The following is a 22,600-nucleotide window of genomic DNA, read 5'->3' on the forward strand; positions in this document are numbered from 1 at the left end:
TTACAGATGGTAGCCGAGTCCGTAGCCGTAGGTGCTCAGGCCATGGCCGTAGCGAAGTCCATAAGTGCCCAGACCGTAGCCGTATCCGAGGCCGTATCCGTGAGCCGGGACCGCGTGGAAAGCGGAGAACGCGGGAACGGCGTAGGCGGCGACCTTGGCAACCGCCGGGACGGTGTGGACAGTGGCCACGGCCGGGGCCGTGTGGACGGAGGCGTAGCGGGCGACCGGGGTGGCCACGGGGTGCTGGCTGCGGTAGCTGCTCACGCTCGACACGTGGGACACGGCTGCTCCGTGGTGGACGGCGGTGACGGCTGGGGCCACGACTCTGCTGTACACGGGGGCGGCGTGGTAGGCTGCCACCGGGGCGCTGTAGCCGTACAAGGGACTGGCATAGCCTGCAAGGGCGCAGCTGACCAGAGCCACGAGAAGGCAGGCACGGAACTGGAAGAGAAGTAGTTTAGTTTGTTTTACGTCTAAATCAAGTGAATTCAGGCGAACCCCAACGACGACCAAACATCTATTCTTAATACTTTGTCTTTTGAAAGATAATATTTGAGAAGTATTCTTCAACATTTGATGTTTGTTATATATATCAGTTTTCAGTTAACACATTTTAAATACTGAATATAAAGAGATCTTTTCGCATGAAAATAAATTTGTTATTGTGTATTGAATTAGTTCTGGAGCGCATCCTTCTTAGCTGGGCAATCGTTATATGTACGAGTGATATCAATAGCATATATATTTTAAAAAATAATCTGTTCACTTTGTCAATTAAAAAAATCAAGTGAAGTTAGCACTTAGCGGTAACCTTTGAGTTTAAATGCTTTTAAGCAAGAAACGAGGACTTACGGCGATCATGTTGGCGTGTAGTTGAGATGCGTCTGGGCAACTGGCACTGAACAGCAGCAAATTTAGGTTCATTTTATACCTGTAATCTAGGTGGAATAATGGAGGCGCACTAGGCGGGGTCTCTTTCGCGCTTAGGTGACAAACAAGAATAAACGCAAAAGGGGAAAATTTTACGTTGGTGAGTCACGTAGTAAGCTCGCTTTGACGTCGGCATTGCCGCTTCCATGTTGTTATTTCCTTAGTCAAGTACACTAACCTGAAGAATGTCGGTGGGAGATGATTTTTGCTAGTCTGTTGTCACTCATTGGGGCGTAGAGGTTTACCAGGAACCTGCAGACGGGCACTGCCGTCCGATTGAAAACAGCTGTAACTGCGGGAGTGGTCAACCAGAAGAAAGTACAAGTGTATACAACTGCCTGAACATTTACACGTTCTAATTTGAAAGAACAGAAAAACAACGCCGAAATTAGTGAAAGAAAAAATAGCATTTGGTACCATATCATCCAACTAACAACATATTGTAAAAACTACAAAGAAATAAGGAAAGTATTGTAATTTTATTTTTATTTATGTAAATATTACTGCCATCCGTCTTTGTTGGCTAAGGCATGGATGAGTATACGCCATCAGGGCAGTTATTGTACACATAAACGGAATACAAGTGGGACACATTTTATTTTGCAGAGTAATAGTATATATTATTATTAGTAATCCGCTAATCAAAATTCTCATATGAAGTGATAGAAAAAAATCATAACTATCAATGCCTGTAAAACTATAGGGCAAACCATAATCCAACTTTGAGCAAGCAAAAAAAAAAAAAAAATCAATTTTAAAATTTGCGAATATAATTTTCATGTTTCCATCATATATTACGACTTTCATTGTACTTTGGAATAGATAATCGCCTAACGTCAAGGCAACCTTATCATGCTTTGTTGAAAAAGTTCAAACGTTTGGCTTTTCCGCGATTCAATAACTGGGTTAATTTGGGCGAGTCATAAAGGCATACTACAGATGTGCCTTTGCCCTATGCATTATAAATAAATCAAAGTGTCTTTTTCTGAACTTTTTCTGGTTGGTCGATAACGACTTGAAATGCGGGTCACATTTGTAGCCACACAATCTAATAGAGGACAAATAAAAAAGTGTGCGTCACGAGCTTTGTTTCTTTTCTTTTTTTTTAAAGAAATTATGTATTCTTACCAACACACGAAGAGGTAAACCTGGATTTGTGTACGTCAAATGTCTAAAAAAAAAAAAAAAAGCTTCGTTTTTGGTTTACATTAACGGATAGTCCTGTGCCGAGGTCACATTTTTCGGAGGCGCAATCGCTATAATATTATCGAAGTGAACCTTTTATTATAGTTCGAAGTAAACCTCGAAGGACTTTTCAAGTGTTAATTTCTTTGCACAGATTTTTTAACATTCAAATTCATTTTTCAGGCTCGAGTATAGGAAAGGAGTATATGAAGGGCTATTGCCCAATGTTTTCTGATAAGTAACATATAATAAACTGGAACACAAAACACAATCGTCAGCAAAGAAATGACATTGTATCGTGGTCTCTTCTACCCGTAGAAAATTATTAAATTAATAAAGAAGCAGAGGGGGTGCATCCGACAGAATTGATAATTCAAAGGACTTTCATTTAGCAACACTAAGATGCTGTTCGTGACTCTTAAAGGGACACTCAAGCGGTTTTTGGAGAAGCTACTTTTTGGTGCGATGGTGTTAAGGAAGTGTCAGTGAATGAGTATCTTCAGTTTTAGAAGGCAGAAACGCCTATTAATCACGCAGGAATAAAATACGTGCGGACTCTTTTCTGTACTTGCGAGGACCAATGAAATTGTCGTATGTTTGAAAATTTTGGCGGTCTTTTTAAATGTTCTGCAAAAAAAAAAAAATTTTCAGTTCATTTAAATATGTTGTGCATGATAATTTCACAAGACGTAAAATATTTCTAGTTTAGAATACGCGATAGCGCAATTATCGTTTCACAAACAAGGGACTACGTTTTCTATTTGCCTTACTCCGCGGGGGGTGAATTTCCCGTTCCCCAGGGATGCGCGGAAGCGCACGTATCTCCGCGCGTTGCAGGCCGGTCGTGCCGGTCGCGGGCCGGCCGGCTCCTTCTATCCGTAAACGTGGCGTCGGTGGCGATCGTCGGAATGGACGGCCTGGTGAAAGCTCATCGTTCCGCGTAAAAGCGCTATCCTTGACTGTGAATAACCCCGAACGTACTAGAAGGGAACATCCACCTACTCGCGCGGCGATGTCGTGGCGGCACTCTCAAGACAGCAGAAACGCCCGTGCCGTCGTGTTTGTTTACTTCGACTACAGTGGTGCTTTCTAAGCATTTGTGTCCTCGAACATCGCCCGGATTTCTGATTTGGCGCATTTCATGCGTGTGCTCAAGTTCAAGGTATTACTGGCACGTACCGTATAAAGGATACGAATTTTCACGCGTTTTCATCACCGGAGGAAAGTGATTAGTGTTAGCAATCCTAAACGCTCGCAACGTCTATCTGATCACGAAATCATATTTCTACGTTGTTATATCGCTGCTAAGATTACATTGTCTTTTATAATCGTAGAAAAGGCGTGTGGCGATATTTGTACTATTGCAATGTCGTGTATTAGAGTCGTGATCGTCCAAGACGGCGCTGCATCTTTTTATTTTATTTTTTTCATTCGCTGTACCCTGCAGGCCTATCAAGAAAAAATAATAAAGCTTTAGACTAGAAAACTGTCTGTCTATATTCTGTTACGGCATTGAGTAGCTGTGCGTCCCCTTTTTTAGAGGGGCCGCTGACACAGCTGACGGCGGCCTACAGAAGCGGTTGCCGTGCTGACGACCCGCTGCGCTTGTTGTAGTGGTTACAGGTGTGTGTACGCGCGGCGGAGTGCGGTCGTTCCGGTTGCAACGGACGCAGTCGTAGGTACGCGCTCGTTGCACATGTCTGAACCAGCCTTCCCCCCGTTCTCCCGAGGCGAAAGTCAACGTGGCGACATCGTTTGACATCACGTACCAGAGGTAACGCTGCGATGTCAAACGTTGGTTTGGTTACGACTTGCCCCAACCGCAAATCGAAGAACGCCCGAAAAGGTCTGCGTTTCGTCGTCCTCGGAACCCGAACATGACTCCGAAGCGCTGCTATCGTCCACATCGCACGTCGGAGTGGCGTCATAGGAAATCATCCCCAGGTCGGCTGTCCGCCGAAGAACTTCAACCTCTAACGGCGTCAGGTCCTCGAGCGTAGAGAACTCCGCCATGATCGAAGCTCGAATGACAAAGAGGTTCGGCCGATGCGGCTACCTCGGGATCACTGCGCGACGGAACGTCGTCCAACGCCATTGGCCCGAGATCCTTCTGATAAGCGTGCGACGACTAATGAGAGTGGTTTCGTTTTCGGATGGATCCGAGGTTTGGCGGCCTTCAATTACATTTTTATTAAAGAAATAATCACCGTATGACTATACTTTTTGGTTTTTAGGGATACTTAAGGCGTCTAAATTCAGCTGTCATTATCAAAACACGAACTCAAAAACCACTTGACTGCCCCTTTAAGGTAAGAATGACTTCACCTTAAAAGTCAATAATTGCTCAGTGCCTTCTGAAGCTCAGGTGAGAAACAAGCGCACACGTAGAAGGAGAAACGTTTACCTTGTTTCATCTCGTAGTAAGATCGCTTTTACGTCGTCATTGCCGCTTCCATGTTGTTATTTCTTGAATCAAATATACTAACCTGAGGAACGTTGCTAAGAGATGATTTTTGCCAGTCTGTTGAAACTCATTGTGTTGTAGACGGTTACCCTGAACCTGCAGACGGGCATCGCCGTCCGATCAAAAGTTACGGTAACTGCGGGCTTAGTCAAACATAAGAAAAAATAAGGGAATATAAGTCCCGGAAAATTTACACGTTCTTACTTGAAAGAACAGAAAAATAACATGTTGTAGACTCGGAAATGAGGAACGATAAAAGACGGACAAAGACAACAAAATCTCAAACGGAGCTGAAATTTATTGAATTGAGCACTCAAATAAATATACTACCAAATAATAACAGGATCAATGATAGACTTCCAAGTAATCAATAGACCAATAAATAGACAATACATAGTTTATTTATTGGTGTGCTCAAATCAATAAATTTCAGCTGCGTTTGAGATTTTCTTGTCTTCGTCCGTTTTTTTTTATTTTTGCCCATCTCAGGGTGTACAAGATGTCGATCCATTACCAGCTCGCCTGCACTTTATGACTGCTTGGCAAAACAACGCCAAAGTTGCATAAAGAAAATTAAGGATGTTGTATTGTAATGATGTGATGAATACGGCGACAAAAAGAGGAAGAAAATAGAAGGATACTAAATACAAAAAAAAAAAAAGACATAAGAAAAAGAAGAGGAGGAGTACGACGAGATTCAGGGCGGAGAGCGGACGCATTCGGAAAAACTTGGCTCCGGAACACACCGGCGAAGCTGTCGTCCACAGAAGTCCGCCGACCAGTCCTCACCGTCAACACTAAACGGCAAGCCTGTCTCAAGAACGCACCGGCAAAGCCATCACAACAACTGGTTGACTGGTCACCATCGGTACGCTGGCAGCTGGAGCCAAACGAGTCCGGCTTCTGCAACCCGGGAGGCGCCTAGAACCAGCGTAAACCAGTGCCAACCTCGGCAAGTGGAACTTTGGATGTACGCCATTTTTTTATTTATTTCTTTGTTAATAAGTTTCCTTTTTCTTTTTTCGTTACGTGGATTCGGGAAGAAGAACAACTGATCGCGAATATATTATTTTGATATCGAAAATCAGAAGGACCTCTCAGTTTCCTTTTTTTTGTCACCATAAGCAACTGACAGTTACATTATCATTCAACTAACAAGATTGTAGGAAATCTACGAAGCAAGGAGTGAAGCCTAGTAATTTGATTTTTTATATTTTATTTATGTAAATAAAACTGCCATCGGTCTTCGTCGGCCAAGGCATAAAGTTGTGTACGGCATGATGGCAGAAATTATACACAAATGCGCCATAAAGTTGTACGAAATATTTTTGTGAGGAATATTAGTAGAAATTAGGGTTAGTAACCCGGAAATAAGAATGCTAATGTAAACTTATAACAAAAAAAAAAAATCCTAAGTACAATGCCTTTTAAACTATGAGGCAAACCGTTTCAATTTCGAACGCAGAAAAGAAAAATAGATATCGAAATTATGAATAGAGCTTTGATGTCTCGGCATCGTTTCACGGCTGCCTTTGAACTCATACAATCGCGGAACGTCAAGCCAACTTGTCGCCGTCCTTGAAATGCTTTTGTATTATTTGGCCACACTGCAAGCGTCTGCGCCATTTAACCCAAGTGTCCTAAACTGGGGCGTTGCCTACGAACAACGCTTCCAGATTGGAATGAATATTTTTTTGTATTGCCTCCCTTAAAAAAAAATAAAAAAATAAAATACGGATGACTGCATGTGCTTGGCACCGACGGGCGGTGTCATTTTTGTTTCGACTCCCTAGCGGCGTTTTGAGCTACTATAGCATGCGACGTCTATACTGTGCGGAAACTAGAGGGACGCACGCTCATGTTGATGCCTAAATTGTTCTGTGTGTTTTTTTTAAAATTTTTTGTGCCGTTAATACGAACTGTATGAACGCCCCTCGTATATCAACACACGGAAACGTCAACCTGGATTCGATTTATTCGCGTCCGTAACTAAAGAAGTAAAGAAAATGCTTCGTCTCTGGTCTGCAATGACGCATAGTCGTGGGTAGAGTCCATATATATTCGGGGCACAATCGCTATAACATTTTCGAAGTGAACAGGTAAATTTAAACTAAACATAATAACAAACAAATACTAATAAGAAGTGACTATTTCTAGATGTAGTGAGTTGTTGGCATAGCAAAACAAAAACAATGAAGAGTTTTTAAGTGTTACTTTTTTCACACATCTCTTAACAATCAAATTATTTTTACACACTGGAAACTAAGGAAACAGTATATGAGCGCTATTGTCAACATTTTTTCTGATAAGTAAAGCATAATAAAGCGGAACACAAAACAGAATTGTCTTTAAAGAAATTACATTATATCAAAGGCTCCCCGTAGAAATTTATCAAACGAATGAAGAAGCAGAGGTCCAAGCAGCGACGCCTGGGGTACCCCCAATCAAACTGGTGGTTCTAGGGACTTTCCATTAACAAGACTAACAACCTATTTGCAATTCGGAAGGTAAAAGTCAGTACACCGCAGAAGCCAAAAATTGCGCAGTGCACGATACTTTCTCAAAAGCATTCGCGAATTATAAAACATTTGCATCTACTTGGCCATCGTTACCCTATATTGTAGCGATTTCATAACTCGTGTGACTAAATAGGATCACGGTTAAGTCTCCGCATGGGAACTCATTTCGGTCTTACCAAAATGCGTGGGGTACCAAGAAAGTTACAATGTCTATATAAGAAAAAGAATATCCGATAACCTAGCTAGACGTACCAAATAATGAGAGAGGTGTTTGGTTTTAAGCATGCTTTTAAAACCGCTCTTGTATATGGGTCATGCTTGTAAAAAATGCATAAACACAGTTGGAAGTCAGTTTGTCTAGGAAAGTAGTCTTATGTCTGCGTTTGTGGATTATCGAAATGGTCAGGAAAGTACGACTGCCGATATGATATTTTAACGTTCATCGCTAACAAGTCAAAGTGCGAATGCATGGCGCTGAAGCGGCATGTTATAATAAAACCATCGGGAGTATTGAAATGAATGAGTTCAGGACGAGCTTTTGATCCAAGTATTGGGAAGCTGCGACTTGGAAAACAAGTATTGTTATTTTCATTAATACTGCTAACCTTCTTTTGGAGGTTGTGACAAAAGATGTTAGTACAATACATTGTAGATGAGTTTTAGCAGAATACAGATAAATAAATGATGGATATACACAGTAGAAAGAAGCGCGAAGTGGAGAACAAAAATTACACATTGGATGAGCAACATTTGACAACACGTAGGTGAAAAATAACTTTGCAATACACACACACACACACGCACACACACATATATATATATATATATATATATATATATATACTGTGTCTATATAAACTAGTTGAGGAAAGTATTTGACACCATCTGATAGGTTAATATGAAAACAAAATACCAGAATTTACGCACTCTTTCACATCTATATAAAAAAAACGAAATGCAGCTTAATATGTATTTGTTATTAGGCGATCTCATATTTTTCTCAGCTTCAGTTTGATACTTTTTGCACTGGTGTGGTATCACAGTTTTAAGAAATCTTTTCAACTAAACCCGGCTTGTTGTCAAGCAGATGCTTAGTGTTCGTTATAACTAGTTAGAGCCTTAGCCATTTATAGAAAACAGTTTTCAAGAAAACCCTCATTGAGGAGAATTTCTCCGAAAAATGAAGTCCTATAACTCTCTTCTGCAAGTTACCCGGCAGGAATCATTTCTTCATTCGTTTTCAATATTGACACATGTTGATTTAATTTGCCTGGGTTTTGTACCAGCCTGAATTTTTGTAATGGCTGCTTCAAACATTCAAGGTTATACAGCTGCAAAACTTCAAGGTTGCAGAGGTATACAGCTCTTGATCAGGGATCTTAGGTGGACTGCATCTTTCTCGATTTTTGAAAAGCTTCCATAAAGGTCTCACATAAACGCTTATTTTTTAAGGTCAGTAAACTTAACATTGATTTTGAGGTATTTTAAATGGCTTACTCCATTCTTAACCAATCGCTCGCAATTTGTAACGTGTAATGGTGCTGACTCATCCCTCGCGATCATCTCTTTTGGTGTACCTCAAGGGTCCGTTATAGGTCCCTTACTTTTTCTAATTTATATGAACGACTAGCAGACCAATGTTTTTTTCTTCAATGAAACTCTTTTGTGTTGACTCAGCTATTTACCGTGTTATACTTAGCGACTCCGGCTAACAAAAACTGCAACATGATTTATATTCAAATTTTCAGTAGTGTGAACTCTGGTCAGTGCAGCTTAATATTACCACATGGAAAACAATGCGCAAAACATGTAAAACTAAACTTTCCATTACTTTCAGCCTTTATCGCAAACCCTTACAGCTCGTAGATTCGTACTCATATGTGGGTGTGATAATAATCGCCAATATTTCCTGGCAGCTGCATGCTTACCTAACAATGCGAATCGTGGGCTTGGTTATCTGAAGCGTAACTTCTTCCTTTTCATTAAAATTATTTTCTTCTAAAACGCTAGTGATTTAAACTGGAGTCTGCAGCCTCCATCTAGAATTTCTTCGCGAACTATCTCACTGACTCACTTGAAGCCGTTCAGAAGAGGTCCGCACGTTTAATCCCAGCCAATTATAATCGCTCTGCAAGCGTTCAGCAATAAAATACTTTATTACTTTCAAGTCTCGCACATTGTCGCAGAAGTTATCGTATTTGTGTTTTTAATAACATATACTATGATATTCCTCAACTCAGTGCACAGCTAATAATCTCACCATCGTTCGTTTTCCCCCTTTTGGATATCTCCACCATGTCGGTGTTCCGTCTTGTCACTTTAATTCATATTTTTGCGTCATTAATTCCTAGAACACAAAATGATTCGAATCGCTTACCTGCGTCACTAACATCAATTGTTGACTAAAGTCCTCTTTGTACTAATACAGCTAACTATAGTAGTTCCCCATTCTTTCTGATCTTTGTTGTTGTTATGTTGTTTCCGATTTGTCTCTCTTTTTGTTGTTTTAATTGCTACCCCCTCTGTAGTGCCTCCTTGCCTTGAGGGTAAATTAAGAAAAAAGGAATGAACATATATAAATCAATGAATCAATAAATCAATTTATGAATCAATCACTTCATTTTTATATATATATAATTTGAATGCCAATTCAGAACGAATTCTGGCTCTCTAAAAATGTGCTCGGTAAATATTATTTTCGATTTTTTCGCTTGATGAAATGTAAATTCATTATGATGCAACAAATATCACCGACTTGACTTAACAAAATGAGCAGTTTAATCATACGTTTTATCTCTCATGCAAGAGACATCCCCAGTGAATGCCAAGAGGGACACGAGTGAGAGCCCAGCAACTAAACCCTATTTCAGTAAATCCGCGTATACGTCAGGAAATGGGCCGCGGTTAACGTTGCAAGCCGATTGGTCTCCTCGGATGCACCACGATTCCAAGAATTTCCGGGGATCCCACCTTTGTTCCCGTCCCAAGATCTCTGCGTTGTCAAAATCTAAACTGTGACCGGTGGTCAAACAATGGTCGACCAGTTCGGTTTTTGGCCTGGTATCATGCGTCGCGCTTTCCGCGTCTCTTTTATGGTCTTTGAAGCGGGTGCTTCGCTTGCTGCCGGTTTTTCCGATGTACGATGCATCACAGTCTCGACAACTCCAACTTGTACACCACCCCATTCTAAAATGAACGGCGTGGCGTACTTACTTAGGATGTCTCCCGCATGGGAGATGACACACTGAGGATCTTTCCCGCATAAGAAATGAAACATCTGATTAAATTGTTAATTTCGTTGAGTCTTGTCGGTGTTATTTGTTTTATCATGTCCAGTACCGGCAATTGGAACTTTTTTGCGTTAATCCAGTATTAGCAAAATTTGTTTTGTTAATAATCGTTTTATTGTGACCCCCATAAATCACTGCTGCTTACTCTCATCACCAAAGCACACTTTGGAATTTAGAAGCTGGTCTGGGAAGGTGTTTATGCATAGTCACTTTTTTTTGTGAATCAATAACTTTATTCATTGCTGGTTTATAAATAAACCATCGTGTTTACGGATGGTAGCCAAGTCCATAGCCGTAGGTGCTCAGGCCGTGACCGTAGCGAAGTCCGTAAGTGCCCAGACCGTAGCCGTATCCGAGGCCATAGCTGTGGGTTGGGAACGCGTGGACAGCAGAGAGCGCCGGAGCCGCGTATGCGGCGACCTTGGCGACGGCCGGCACGGTGTGGACAGTGGCCACAGCTGGGGCTGTGTGGACGGAGGCGTAGCGGGCGACCGGGGTGGCCACGGGGTGCTGGCTGCGGTAGCTGCTCACGCTCGACACGTGGGACACGGCTGCTCCGTGGTGGACGGCGGTGACGGCTGGGGCCACGACTCTGCTGTACACTGGGGCGGCGTGGTAAGCTGCCACAGGGGCGCTGTAGCCGTACAGCGGACTGGCGTAGCCGGCAAAGGCGCAGCTGGCCAGAGCCACGAGGAGGCAGGCACGGAACTGCGAAAAGAGTAATATGTATTATACGTTGGCCTATTAAATAAAAGCACAAGGAAGGTATCGAAGGACCCTCTTTAAAGGATTTATTTTTCAGAATACGACGTTTTGATGATGGTTAGAGCTGTGTTTTATTTACGAAGCGGACGGTGTATCAGTTTGTAGTCAAAACGTTGTAGAAAAAAACTATGTGAAATCATTGTTTTGTATATAAAAGCAGCACTATCATTAAAGTGTTGTGGTGAAGGCTTGGACTAGTTTTATATGCGTATCGTGTATGTCTAGCTGCTCATGTGTTTCAAAGTGTTGCTTTAAGGTAATAAAGCAGAAAATGCTAATTTTAAGAAACGAGGCGATTTCCGCTAGTTAAATAAAATAAAATGAAGTTTGGTAAAATTAAGCTCAAATAAAAGAAGTTTCTTTATGTACGACAAAAAAGCGACAAGCGAGGACTTACTGCAATCATGATGGCTTGTAGTTGAGCAGGTTCTGGGCAACTGGCACTGAACAGCAGCAAATTGCCACTCTTTTTATACCTCGATGAGGGGTGGGACAGGGGAGACGGAAGGGGCGGAGTCTCTTTCGCGCCCAAGTCACAAACAAGTGGACGTGTGGAAGGGAAACATTCTACGTCTCTGAGTCACGTACAAAGATCGATTTAACGTTGGCATTGCTGCTTTCATTTTGACGTTTCCTGAATCAAGTTGAATAACCAGAGGAGCGCCGTTATGAGAGGATTTCCGCCAGCCTGTTGCCACTCATTGGGACGTTACGGGTTTGCCCTGAGCTTGTACAGATGCACTTCTGTTTGTACTCAGGGTGTATTGAACTGCGAGAAAGTGCAAGGGAATATGTATGTGATTACCCGATAATTTAGTGGTTCTGAGTTGAAAGAACAGCAAAATAGTGCGAAAAGTGAGGAAAGATATGAACTGCCCCTGGTTTCCAGATCATTAATTTAAATTGACAATACCTGATCTACAAAGTAATTGGAAAAGTCTGTATTTTTATTCTGCCGACTGAAATTGTTGGCCGGGGCACTGAGAGTATGTAATATCAGGGCAGAGATTATCGACAAAGATGTAATACAAGATATACATATTTTATTTTCCAATTAGCATTAGCAGACATTATGGTCGGCTACTTGTGAATAGAAACATTATTGAAAGGTTCTAGCAAATGGGCCTCTGTAGCTGTGCATGTAAAGCTATAAAGCAAAATATTTCAGTCCGGGTCAACCGTAGGAAGGAAAGTAATAGTTACAATTTGTTTTCTACATTGGAACTTACGAATATGTTATTCATGTTTTAACATTGCTTCACTGCTTTCATTGCGTTTCAGATAATCGTCGAACTTTGAGCCGGCATTATCGTGTATTGAATTGAGCCGAAATTAAAACGCTCATCGTTTTGCGATGAGAGAACTGGTGTAATTTGGGTGAGTCATCAAAGTATAATACCGAGGTTCCCCTCCTGGTATATGCATTACAAATAAATCCCAGTGCCTTTATTAACGTCTTAGAATTTTTCAGTAAATGACTGGGAATGGGGGTCCGATAGCGCGTGCGTATATTCCAGTATAGAAATATTAAAAGGAGTGTTTTCCACGCGAGCTATATTTCTGGTCTAAAATGAGGCATGGTCCTGCGTAAAGTCCACCTTTGTTTGGATGCAATCGCTATGATATTCTGGGAGTGAACAATCAACCTGCGATTAGACGCAATTACAACTAATAAATACTTGCATTAAGTGATAATGTCTAGAAGTAGTAAGTTGATCGCAATGCAAACGCAAAAGTGGAACCTTTTTAAATGTTTTTATCGTTTGCACACATTTCTTAACATTCAATTTCATGTTACACTTTCGATTTTATTAAAATGCCATATGAAGCCTGTCGCCTTAACTTTTTCTGATGAGTGGAAAATCATTGACTGCAAAACCAAACACTTATGGACAGTAAAAAAGCGAAACTGTATCTTGGTTTTATTAATCAATCAATCATAAATTAACCGCAGGTCATTAATACAGCACACAATGCAGAGAATGGAACACCGATCCCTGGAGGACCCTTTACAGTACAAGTAATTATATCCTTCGTTTCAATTTAAATCTGACCCCAACGATGCTATGATCCGGCAAACGCGGCACACTAACCAAAGAACGAGGGAGATTACGGAGTCTTTTGTCATGTCACGGTACGAAAAGGGTATGTATGTCAGTTCGCCGTCCGGTGGCTTGTTCGGCAGCGAGATTGCTTACATGTGTCCTTACGAAGGAAGAGTGTAATCGCAATGATAAGATTGACGGATGTTCTGCTTTAATGGTTCGAGGGTTTCATGTTTCTTCTTAATTAAAAATCAGTTCTAAGTTGTAGTAAATAAAAGAAAAGGCGGTCACCCGAGAAGATAAAAGAGCAGAGCCCACGCGGGCCTCCAGAAAAGACGAGGGGTCTCACATGACGAGGTGGTGACCGGCGGGACCGGGGGCGCGGGAGCCCCGGGAGGAAAGAGGCGTCCGACACGGAGGGTGGCTGGTACCGTACTCCGTTCATTCAACGGTAAACAGCATAGGGGTCAATGGCTACGGGGACGCAACTCTGACAACACGGGCGCAATGGTGGACAGGGGCGCCATCTGGGTAGTGCATATAGAAACTACGAAAAATTTAAATTCAACATAAGTAAGCCGCATTTCGTGCACATTCCTTTCACTCGTCCTTTGTCTAATTTTCGCGCTTCGTTTGGTTGTAGAGCCAATCAGACAGCGCAAAATATGTGATGTCGTTGGCGTGGTAGGTGGTCTTGAAACAGTGTCATTGTACTGGAGGTGTCTGACGGCTTGATTGTCTCACTGGTCCATGCTCCGTAGAGGATGAAGGTGGCGCGCCTTCAGTGAAGCATCCAAAACTGAATAGCTGTAGACGAACAAGGAGTCCTTTCTGGCGCCCCGAGACGCGACAAAGCGGCTGTTGTGATCATGCGCGATTAGCATGTAGCTGCTACCCAGGGTGTCGAATGGAACCGAAAACCGGAGCAAAGCCGTTATTTCTATCTCAACCGAAACCAGACTGTAACCAAAATCAAACGTTTGACATTGAACCCGAGCAGGAACGAAACCGTAATCTCATGTGGCGGTAACCGAATCATTGAAAATGGTTCGGCGTAATGAAATGAGACCGCGGCTTCTTGCGGGTGGCAAAGCGAATCCAATTCATTAATCACGACGGTTGCGTGAGTGGCTCAGTTTTGATTAAACAAACGGCAGCGACGGCATGGAGACAGGTCAATAATAATGATACACAAGTATATTTCACGTATGTGCAACACGAATTGGCGTCGGCAAGTCGGTGGGAAGACGTACACTTGCGTGCCTGGTTTCACCCTACGATGACCCGCAAAGGACGCCACGAGCCATCGGAGCCAATTCATAGCTTGGAGGGCGTCACGTGTCCGTTCGGTTGGGCGGAGCGACGCGGTGAGCACCAAGTCGCGAGACAAGCTACGAACTACAGATTGGCTTGTGTAGCTCGTAGCGTCCTTCGTGGTACATCATAAGGTGAGAAGCCGAGTATATCTGGTGGCATTGAGGCTAAATACAAATTATTTCTGTTTGTGTTCGCGCGCGGGTGTGTGTGTGTGTGTGCTATTTTCTTGCTGCCAAGCGATATTCCTGAAGGAAGCAAAAAGCAAACATAAACGTGAAAATCAAAACAAAAAGTTGACGACTGTCGGTGCGTTTGTTCTACGGTGGCGAAATCTGTAGGCGCGAAGATGCGAAGCCGCGACGAGCGAGACACTGCTGCGCCGCCGGTCGCCGGCCGCCGGGACGCCAGTCGCCCAGAGCCCTGAGGCCAGATTCATAAAAAACCTCTTACCTACGACAACTTAGCTACGAAGTTCGTAAAGTTACGATCATCGTAAGATGAGGCAAGAACGGTATTCACAAACGCGTTCCTAAGTGAGAGGAGGAAAGTTACGACCTCTTACGGAGAAACGATGACTTCCGGTGCTGTTGCTATGGCAACGGCGTCTTCGGCAAAACGAACAACCAATTAGAGAGCTAAGCATGGTTCGGAGCTCGTGGATTTTTAATAACAAACACAGGCTAACCATTCGTTGATAGACAGCTCTTTGTATATCCTGTCCTGTCTGTGTGTAAATGTTTAGTGTTCAAGCTGATTCTCATAAACACGGGCGGCCTTTCCACCACCGCTTGTCTGGGGCTCGTGCCCGTGCAGTGGTATATCGACGCTAACACGATTTAAACGCTTCGTTGACTGCTACAAACTCGATCGCTACGAAGTCAACACAACTGTCGTCGTTCGTAAAAGTCCCGTGCCAGTCGTTTGCAAAGCGCCGTAGAAGGATACAAACCGCCGCGGCGTTTCTCGCGGCCTCGGAAATGCAGGAGTGAGCCGACGTTAAAAAAGATACGTTTGAACTACGAGTGTCCAGAAAGAGTCACGCAAATACCTGTTCACACTCGGAGCGGACGCGTGCGTTTGATCGAAGTGCTGGATTCAGACTGCGTTTCGGTAAGCGCTTCGGGACCGATCTTCTACGATTGCAACTCGATACTGACGTGACACTCGGCAAAGAAAGTTTGGACCGGCATCGCGTAGCTCCCACAAACTGATATAGCTCGACAGTTAAAAATGGCATACTAATAACAAAATGTACATACCGTGTTGCGAAGGTAATCCATACGGCGTTTATTTGAGCTCTATATCACACAAAACAAGGAGATAGAATCGAGGAGTCCTTTTTCGACGACAGTGTTCGTCACCGCTGCCTCGGAAAACAAGGTGATCGAGATGATAAGGGGAATAGGTTGACCTCTGAAATTTAGTTCAGCTATCAAACTATTAGTTCAGCTATCAAAATATTAGTTCAGCTATCAAACTATTCATACGGGAGGGTCTACAAGGGTCGCGCGGGCCTATTCCATTAAGCAAGCCAGCCGGTCGTGGGCAGACGGTCTTGGCCAAGGACCGTCTGAGCAATGCTGCGCCGGAACGGGTCGGAGTGCCTGCTAGGCCTATATATTCTGCCGAGCTCGCAGCTCGCTTGGTCGGTGGGATCGTTGCCTTTGTTGCCTTTTCCAGGTGTCTTAGGATCCAGCGTTCATGTTCGTCGTGGTCGGTTTCAAGTACTTCTTCGTTGTGTTCTTGCTGCTTGAAGTCGGGACGTGCAAGAAGAGCAGGTAGAAAAATAAATGTCCGTTGGGTCGTCGCGACCGTCCGCGTCGGCCATGTTAATTTGATCGTAGAAAGTGCGTAAGACAGCTTCGGAGCTGTCGTAGGATTCTGTCGTAACCTGCGCAAAAGTTACGACAATTTCGTTTCGAGAATACAGATTTTCTCTCAATTTGTCGTACGCATTTTTTTCGTCGTATGTTCGCTTTGAGAATCCGGCCTCTGTTGACCCCGTGTGAAGTAATTTTGTGTGTGTGTGTTTGTGTGCGTGCGTGCGTGCGTGTGCGTGTGTGTGCGTGTGTGTTTTAGAAACAAGAATTCTCCCGCTGTATTTTTTGTCCTTTTTAATGTGGAAGCATTACGTGTCCCATGGAGCGAACCGGCGTTATTAGCTTTTGACGCCGGTCCAAACGGCACCCTCCATCAATTCATAGTGTCGGCAGGGGTCTGATTTAAAGTGAAACGGAGCAGAGAATTACTTGTACTTTTAAGGGTCCCCCGGAGATCGTTTTTCTGTTCTCTGCTTTGTTTAATCTATTGCTGACCTGCGGTTCATTTATGATTGATTGATTGATTGATAAACCCAAGATACAGTTTCGCTTTTTTTCTCGCCATAGGTGTTTGGTTTTGTAGTCAATGATGTTCCACTCATCAGAATAAGTTATCTACACACCCTTCATGCGGTATTTACCTGGAATCGAGAGTGTAGCTTGAAATTGAGAGTTAAGAAATGTGTGCAAACGATAAAAACATTTAAAAAGGTTCCACTTTTGTCTTTGCATTGCTATCAACTCACTACCTCTAGAAATTATCACTTAGTGCAAGTTTTTACTTGTAGTAATTATATATAATCTAAGATTGATTGTTCACTGCGAGATTATTATAGCGATTGCACCCCAAAAAAAGGTGCACTTTACGCAGACCATGCGTCATTTTAGATGAGAAACGCAGCTCGTGGCATACATTTCGAATCTTTCTTTACTGGAATATACGTACGCGTTATGAGAACCGCCTTCCCAGTCATTTACTGAAAAATTCAAAGACGTTAATAAAGGCAGTTGAATTTATTTGTAATGCATATACGGGAGGGGAGCCTCTGTATTATACTTTGATGACCCAGCCAAATTACCCCAGTTATCTCATTGCAAACAAAAAATAAGACATTTGAATTTCTTTGTAATCCAATACACGACAATGACGGCTGAAAGTTAGACGATTATCTAAAACGCAATGAAAGCGGTGAAGCAAAGCGGAAACATGAATAACATATTCGTAAGTTCAAATGTAGAAAACAAATTGTAACTATTACTTTCTTTCCTATACGTTCGTGCCATACTGAAATACTTTGCTTTATAGCTTTACAGGCATTGTTACAGAGGCCCTTTTGCTAGAACTTTCCATTATTGTTTTTAGTCACAAGTAACCAACTATAATGTCTGCTAATGCTACTGGAAGATAATATATGTATATGTTTTATTTCATCTTTCTGTATAATCTCTGCCCTGATATTACTTACTCTCAGCGTCCTGGCCAACAATTTCAGTCGCCAGTATTATTTACGTAACAAATATAAAAAATACATTTTTACAATTATTTTTGTAGATTGGGTATTGTCAATTTAAGTTAATGGTATGGGAACAGGGGCAGTTATATCTTTCCTCACTTTTGGCACCGCTTTGCAGTTCTTTCAACTCAGAACCTTTAAATTGTTGGGTAATCATATATATATTCCCTTGCACTTTCTCGTAGTTTACTTTATGCATTCTGTTTGTAGTGAGGGTATAACGTCGACTACAAAGAAAAGTGTGTGTGTACAGGTTAAGGGTAAACCCGTAAAGTCACAATGAATGGCAACAGGCTGGCGGAAATCCTCTAATAACGGCGCTCCTCTGGTCATTCACTTGATTCAGGAAATATCAACACGAAAGCAGCAATGCCATCGTCCAAGTGATCTTTGTACGTGACTCAACAACGTAGAATTTTTCCCTTCCACACGCCCGCTTGTTTGTGACTTAGGTGCAAAATAGACTCCACCCCTTCCGTCTTACCTGTCCCACCCCTCATCGAAATATAAAAAGAGCGGTAATTTGCTGCTGGTTCACTTCCAGTTGCCCAGAGCCTGCTCAACTACAAGCCATCATGATTGCAGTAAGTCCTCGCTTGTCGCTTTTCCGTCGTACATAAAAAAACGTGTTTTTTCGATTTATTGTTTTATTTATGTGAGTTTGATTTCACTAAAGCTCATCTTATTACAGTCAAATAGCGGAAATCACAACGATTTTAGGAAATATAATTTTCTGTTCTATCACCTTACAACAATTTCAAACATATGGACAGCTAGATATAAACGATACACATATAAAACTACTCCAAGTCTTCAGCTCAACACTTGAACATGATAGTGCTGCATTTTTATACAAAAGAATGATTTCACATAACTTTTCGCTACAACCCTTTTGGCTACAAAGTGATATTCCGTCCGCTGCGTAAACAAAACACAGCTCTAACCATCATCACAGCTTCGCATTCCGAAAAAGAAATCCTTTAAAGAAGGTCCTTCAGTACCCTCCTTGTGGTTTTGTTGAATAGGCCAAGTATAATACATATTTCTCTATTTGCAGTTCCGTGCCCTCCTCCTCGTGGCTCTGTCCAGTTGTGCCCTTGCCGGCTACGTCAGTCCGTTGTACGGCTACAGCGCCCCTGTGGCAGCCTACCACGCCGCCCCAGTGTACAGCAGAGTCGTGGCCCCAGCCGTCACAGCCGTCCACCACGGAGCAGCCGTGTCCCACGTGTCAAGCGTTAGCAGCTACCGCAGCCAGCACCCCGTGGCCACCCCGGTCGCCCGCTACGCCTCCGTCCACACGGCCCCGGCTGTGGCCACTGTCCACACCGTCCCGGCGGTCGCCAAGGTCGCCGCCTACGCTACTCCGGCGCTCTCTGCTGTCCACGCGTTCCCGACCCACGGCTACGGCCTCGGATACGGCTACGGTCTGGGCACCTACGGACTTCGCTACGGTCACGGCCTGAGGAGCTACGGCTATGGACTTGGTTACCATCTGTAAACACGATGGTTTATTTATAAACCAGCAATGAATAAAGTTCTTGATTCACAAAAAAATAGTGACTGTGCATTAACACTTTCTCAGACCAGCTTCTAAACTCCAACACGTGCTTCGGTGATGAGATTAAGTAGCAGTGATTTATGGTGGTCACGATGAAACATTGAATATAAAAATTTAATATGTTTTTTTTTTTGTGACAGAGTGAAGAGGGCAGCCACAGCTGATGCCATGACGGTGGCGAACAAAAAAGGACAATTTCCAAACACCTTTTTCCTGGTTTGACTGAGACTGATTAGAAGTGTGCTTGAGTACTGTCCTCAATGCCCTAAACCTTGTTCTCAAAGTAGAAAAAATCATCACAGTTATATTTGTCTCGTTAGCTTTCAATAAGTAGCCATTCATCTTAAAGTCCGTGTCAGGAAAATGGGCGGCGAGAAAAATGTTTCAGGAAAACGACTACAGATAGTGAAGTTCCGAACATGTTCAAGCGGACACTGTTTTCATCAACGATAACGAAGATTGGAGTGAATGCAGAACGAATTAGTAACGCCAGCCAAATTCATCTTTATGTGCAGAAAAGGCGTTTTTAACGATATTATGCTAATTTAGAATTTAATTTAATATATACTCTATGCAACATTTTTTTAACTGGCGCATGTCATGTCGTATTTCTAGAAAATTAATATGCGCTGTTTTATATTAAGATGTGGTGCATCGTAAAAAAATTCCTTTGATGCTATGCATGGCAGTTGCTGCTGCTGGTCTAGCTTACGCAAACAAGGTTTGTCCTTCAGCAAAAACCTCGCGTTTGTACAATTCACTGCCTTTTTAGTAATACAGGGTGTTACGGAAAGCCCTTCAAAAGTCCACAGAATCTCTATTATTGTGAGAAGGCAGCCTTTTGGCTCAAAGTTGGTCGATGACTAGCGATATCCTCCTGGGGCCAACACCTTCTATAATAATCAAAACCGGCGAACGACCTTGTTTTTCCCCTTGAAACGTCACGGTCGAATGGTGCCAACTCGTAAATTTAACCCGAGACCGGTGACGGGCATACTCCGTTATCATGTTAAGGGAGGTCCAAACCAGCCCGCGAAACGTCGCCCGGAACGATCTAAGACACGGAACTTTTTTTTGTATAACTTCCGCAGGCAGGAACATGTGAATGTGTGGAGATGCCTCTGGAAGAGCTAGAAAGACAGCCAGCGCACCTGCGACAGGCCCAGGTGGGTTGAGGCGCTCGAAACGGCAACCATTGTACTCCTTCTGGGAAGTTGCTCCCAGACTACAGTGTATCGCTCGATCGAGACGACACTAATTCGGTTCCAATATGTTGGGCAACGGCTGCGGCAGAGAGAACCCGGGGGTATGCATTTTCCAACATGAAAACGTCAGCTGGCCTTGCAACCTGGAAGTTGTCTACGGGCAAAAGTAAATAACTCAAGGCAGCGGCGCTGCTGTTGCTCGAGCCGGGCAGATAGACCAATTATGATTAAGATGCAATTAATGCATTTCAGCTTTTTCTGCTATACATGATAAAGTGGGCTTGACGTTCCGCGATTGTCTGAAGTGCAAAGACAGCCTTGAAACAATGCAGAGACATCAAAACTCTATTCATAATTTCGATATCTATTTTTTTTTCGTCCGAAATTTCAATGGTTTGCGTCATAGTCTTACAGGCATTGCTACTTAGGATTGTTTGGCAGTAATGTTACATCATCTTTCTTATTCTCGGCCTACTAACCATAATGTCTACTAATATTCCTTACAAAAAATATTTTGTACAATTTCATTGCGCATTTGTGTATAACGTCTGCCATCATGCCATACACAACTTTATGCCTTGACCGACAAAGACAGACGGCAGTATTATTTACATAAATAAAAATAAAATTACTAGTTTTGCCTTGTTGCTTCGTAGATTCCTTATTATTATGTTAGTTGAATTATAATGTAACTGTCAGCTTCTTTATGGTAACAAAGAAAGGAAATTTAGAGGTCCGTCTGATTTTTGATATGACAGAAATATATTTGCGACTAGTTGTTCTTCTTTCCGAATCCACATAAAGAAAAAGAAGGAAACTTATTAGCAAAGAAATAAAAGAAAATTGCGTACATCCAAAGTTCGACTTGCCGAGGTTGGCACTGGTTTACGATGGTTTTAGGTGCCTCCCCGTTCTCAGAATCCGGTCTCGTATAGCTCCAGCTGCCAGCGTACTGATGGTGACCAGTCAGCCAGTTGTTGTGATGGCTTTGCCGGTGCGTTCTTGAGCCAGGCTTGCCGTTTCGTGTTGACGGTGAGGACAGGTCGGCAGACTTCTGTGGACGTCAGCTTTGCCGATGTATTCGGGAGCCAAGCTTTTCCGAATGCGTCCGCTCTCCGCCCTGAATTTCGTCGTACTCCCCGTCTTCCTTTTCTTCCGTCCTTTTTTTTTCTAATATCCTCCGATTTTCTTCCTCTTTTGGTCGCCGTATGGATCCTACCATTACAGTAATACATCCTGTTTTTTTTTTCTTTACGCAACTTTGGCGTTGTTTTTCTAAGCAGTGATAGAGTGCAGTCGAGCTGGTAATGAATCGACGTATTGTAGACACTAAAATAAGGAACAAAAAAAAAAAAAAAAACTGGACGAAGACAACGAAATCTTAAACGCAGCTGAAATTTAATGTTTTGAGCACACCAATAAATAGACTATTTATTGTCTATTTTTGGTCTATTTAATATTTGGAAGTGTATTATTGTTTGAAAGTCTATCATTGATCTATTTATTATCTGGAAGTCTATTTATTGGTGTGCTCAAATCAATAAATTTCAGCTGAGTTTCAGATTTTGATGTCTTATCCGTTTTTTATCGTTTCCCATTTCCGGGTATACAACATGTTTTTCTGTTCTTTCAAGTAAGAACGTATAAATTCTCGAGGACTTATATTCCCTTATGCTTTCTTATGTTTGACTAAGCCCGCAGTTACCGTAACTTTTGATCGGACGGCGATGCCCGTCTGCGGGTTCAGGGTGACCGTCTACATCAAAGTGAGTGTCAATAGACTGGCAAAAATCATCTTCCAGCAACGTTCCTCAGGTTAGTATATTTGATTCAAGAAATAACAACATGGAAGTGGCAACGACGACGTAAAAGCGATCTTAGTACGAGATCAAACAATGTAAACGTTTTTCCTTCTACGTGTGCGCTTGTTTCTCACCTGAGCTTCAGAAGGCACTGAGCAATTATTGACTTTAAAAGTGAACTCATTC

The 22,600-nt window shown here is 42.7% G+C and overlaps 3 protein-coding genes across 3 annotated transcripts; 1 reads left to right on the forward strand and 2 right to left on the reverse strand.

The window, feature by feature from the left end:
• On the reverse strand, window positions 1-924 carry LOC115330803 (cuticle protein 12.5-like). Its single transcript, XM_029992839.2, has 2 exons — window positions 853-924; window positions 1-441 (listed from the first exon to the last, which is right to left on the reverse strand). The coding sequence occupies exons 1-2, from the start codon at window positions 922-924 to the stop codon at window positions 1-3; spliced, it is 513 nt and encodes a 170-aa protein (XP_029848699.2).
• Window positions 925-10,655: 9,731 nt separating this feature from the next.
• On the reverse strand, window positions 10,656-11,559 carry LOC115330802 (cuticle protein 12.5-like). The gene is made up of 2 exons (XM_040222912.1): window positions 11,551-11,559; window positions 10,656-11,096 (listed from the first exon to the last, which is right to left on the reverse strand). Exons 1-2 carry the CDS (start codon window positions 11,557-11,559, stop codon window positions 10,656-10,658), a joined length of 450 nt encoding a protein of 149 aa, XP_040078846.1.
• A 6,865-nt stretch (window positions 11,560-18,424) lies between these two features.
• On the forward strand, window positions 18,425-19,347 carry LOC115330805 (cuticle protein 12.5-like). Its single transcript, XM_040222913.1, has 2 exons — window positions 18,425-18,433; window positions 18,907-19,347. The coding sequence occupies exons 1-2, from the start codon at window positions 18,425-18,427 to the stop codon at window positions 19,345-19,347; spliced, it is 450 nt and encodes a 149-aa protein (XP_040078847.1).
• Window positions 19,348-22,600: the final 3,253 nt, after the last annotated feature.

This window comes from Ixodes scapularis, unplaced genomic scaffold, assembly GCF_016920785.2.
Source record: "Ixodes scapularis isolate PalLabHiFi unplaced genomic scaffold, ASM1692078v2 PGA_scaffold1__304_contigs__length_218370807, whole genome shotgun sequence".
Lineage (NCBI taxonomy): Eukaryota > Metazoa > Arthropoda > Arachnida > Ixodida > Ixodidae > Ixodes > Ixodes scapularis.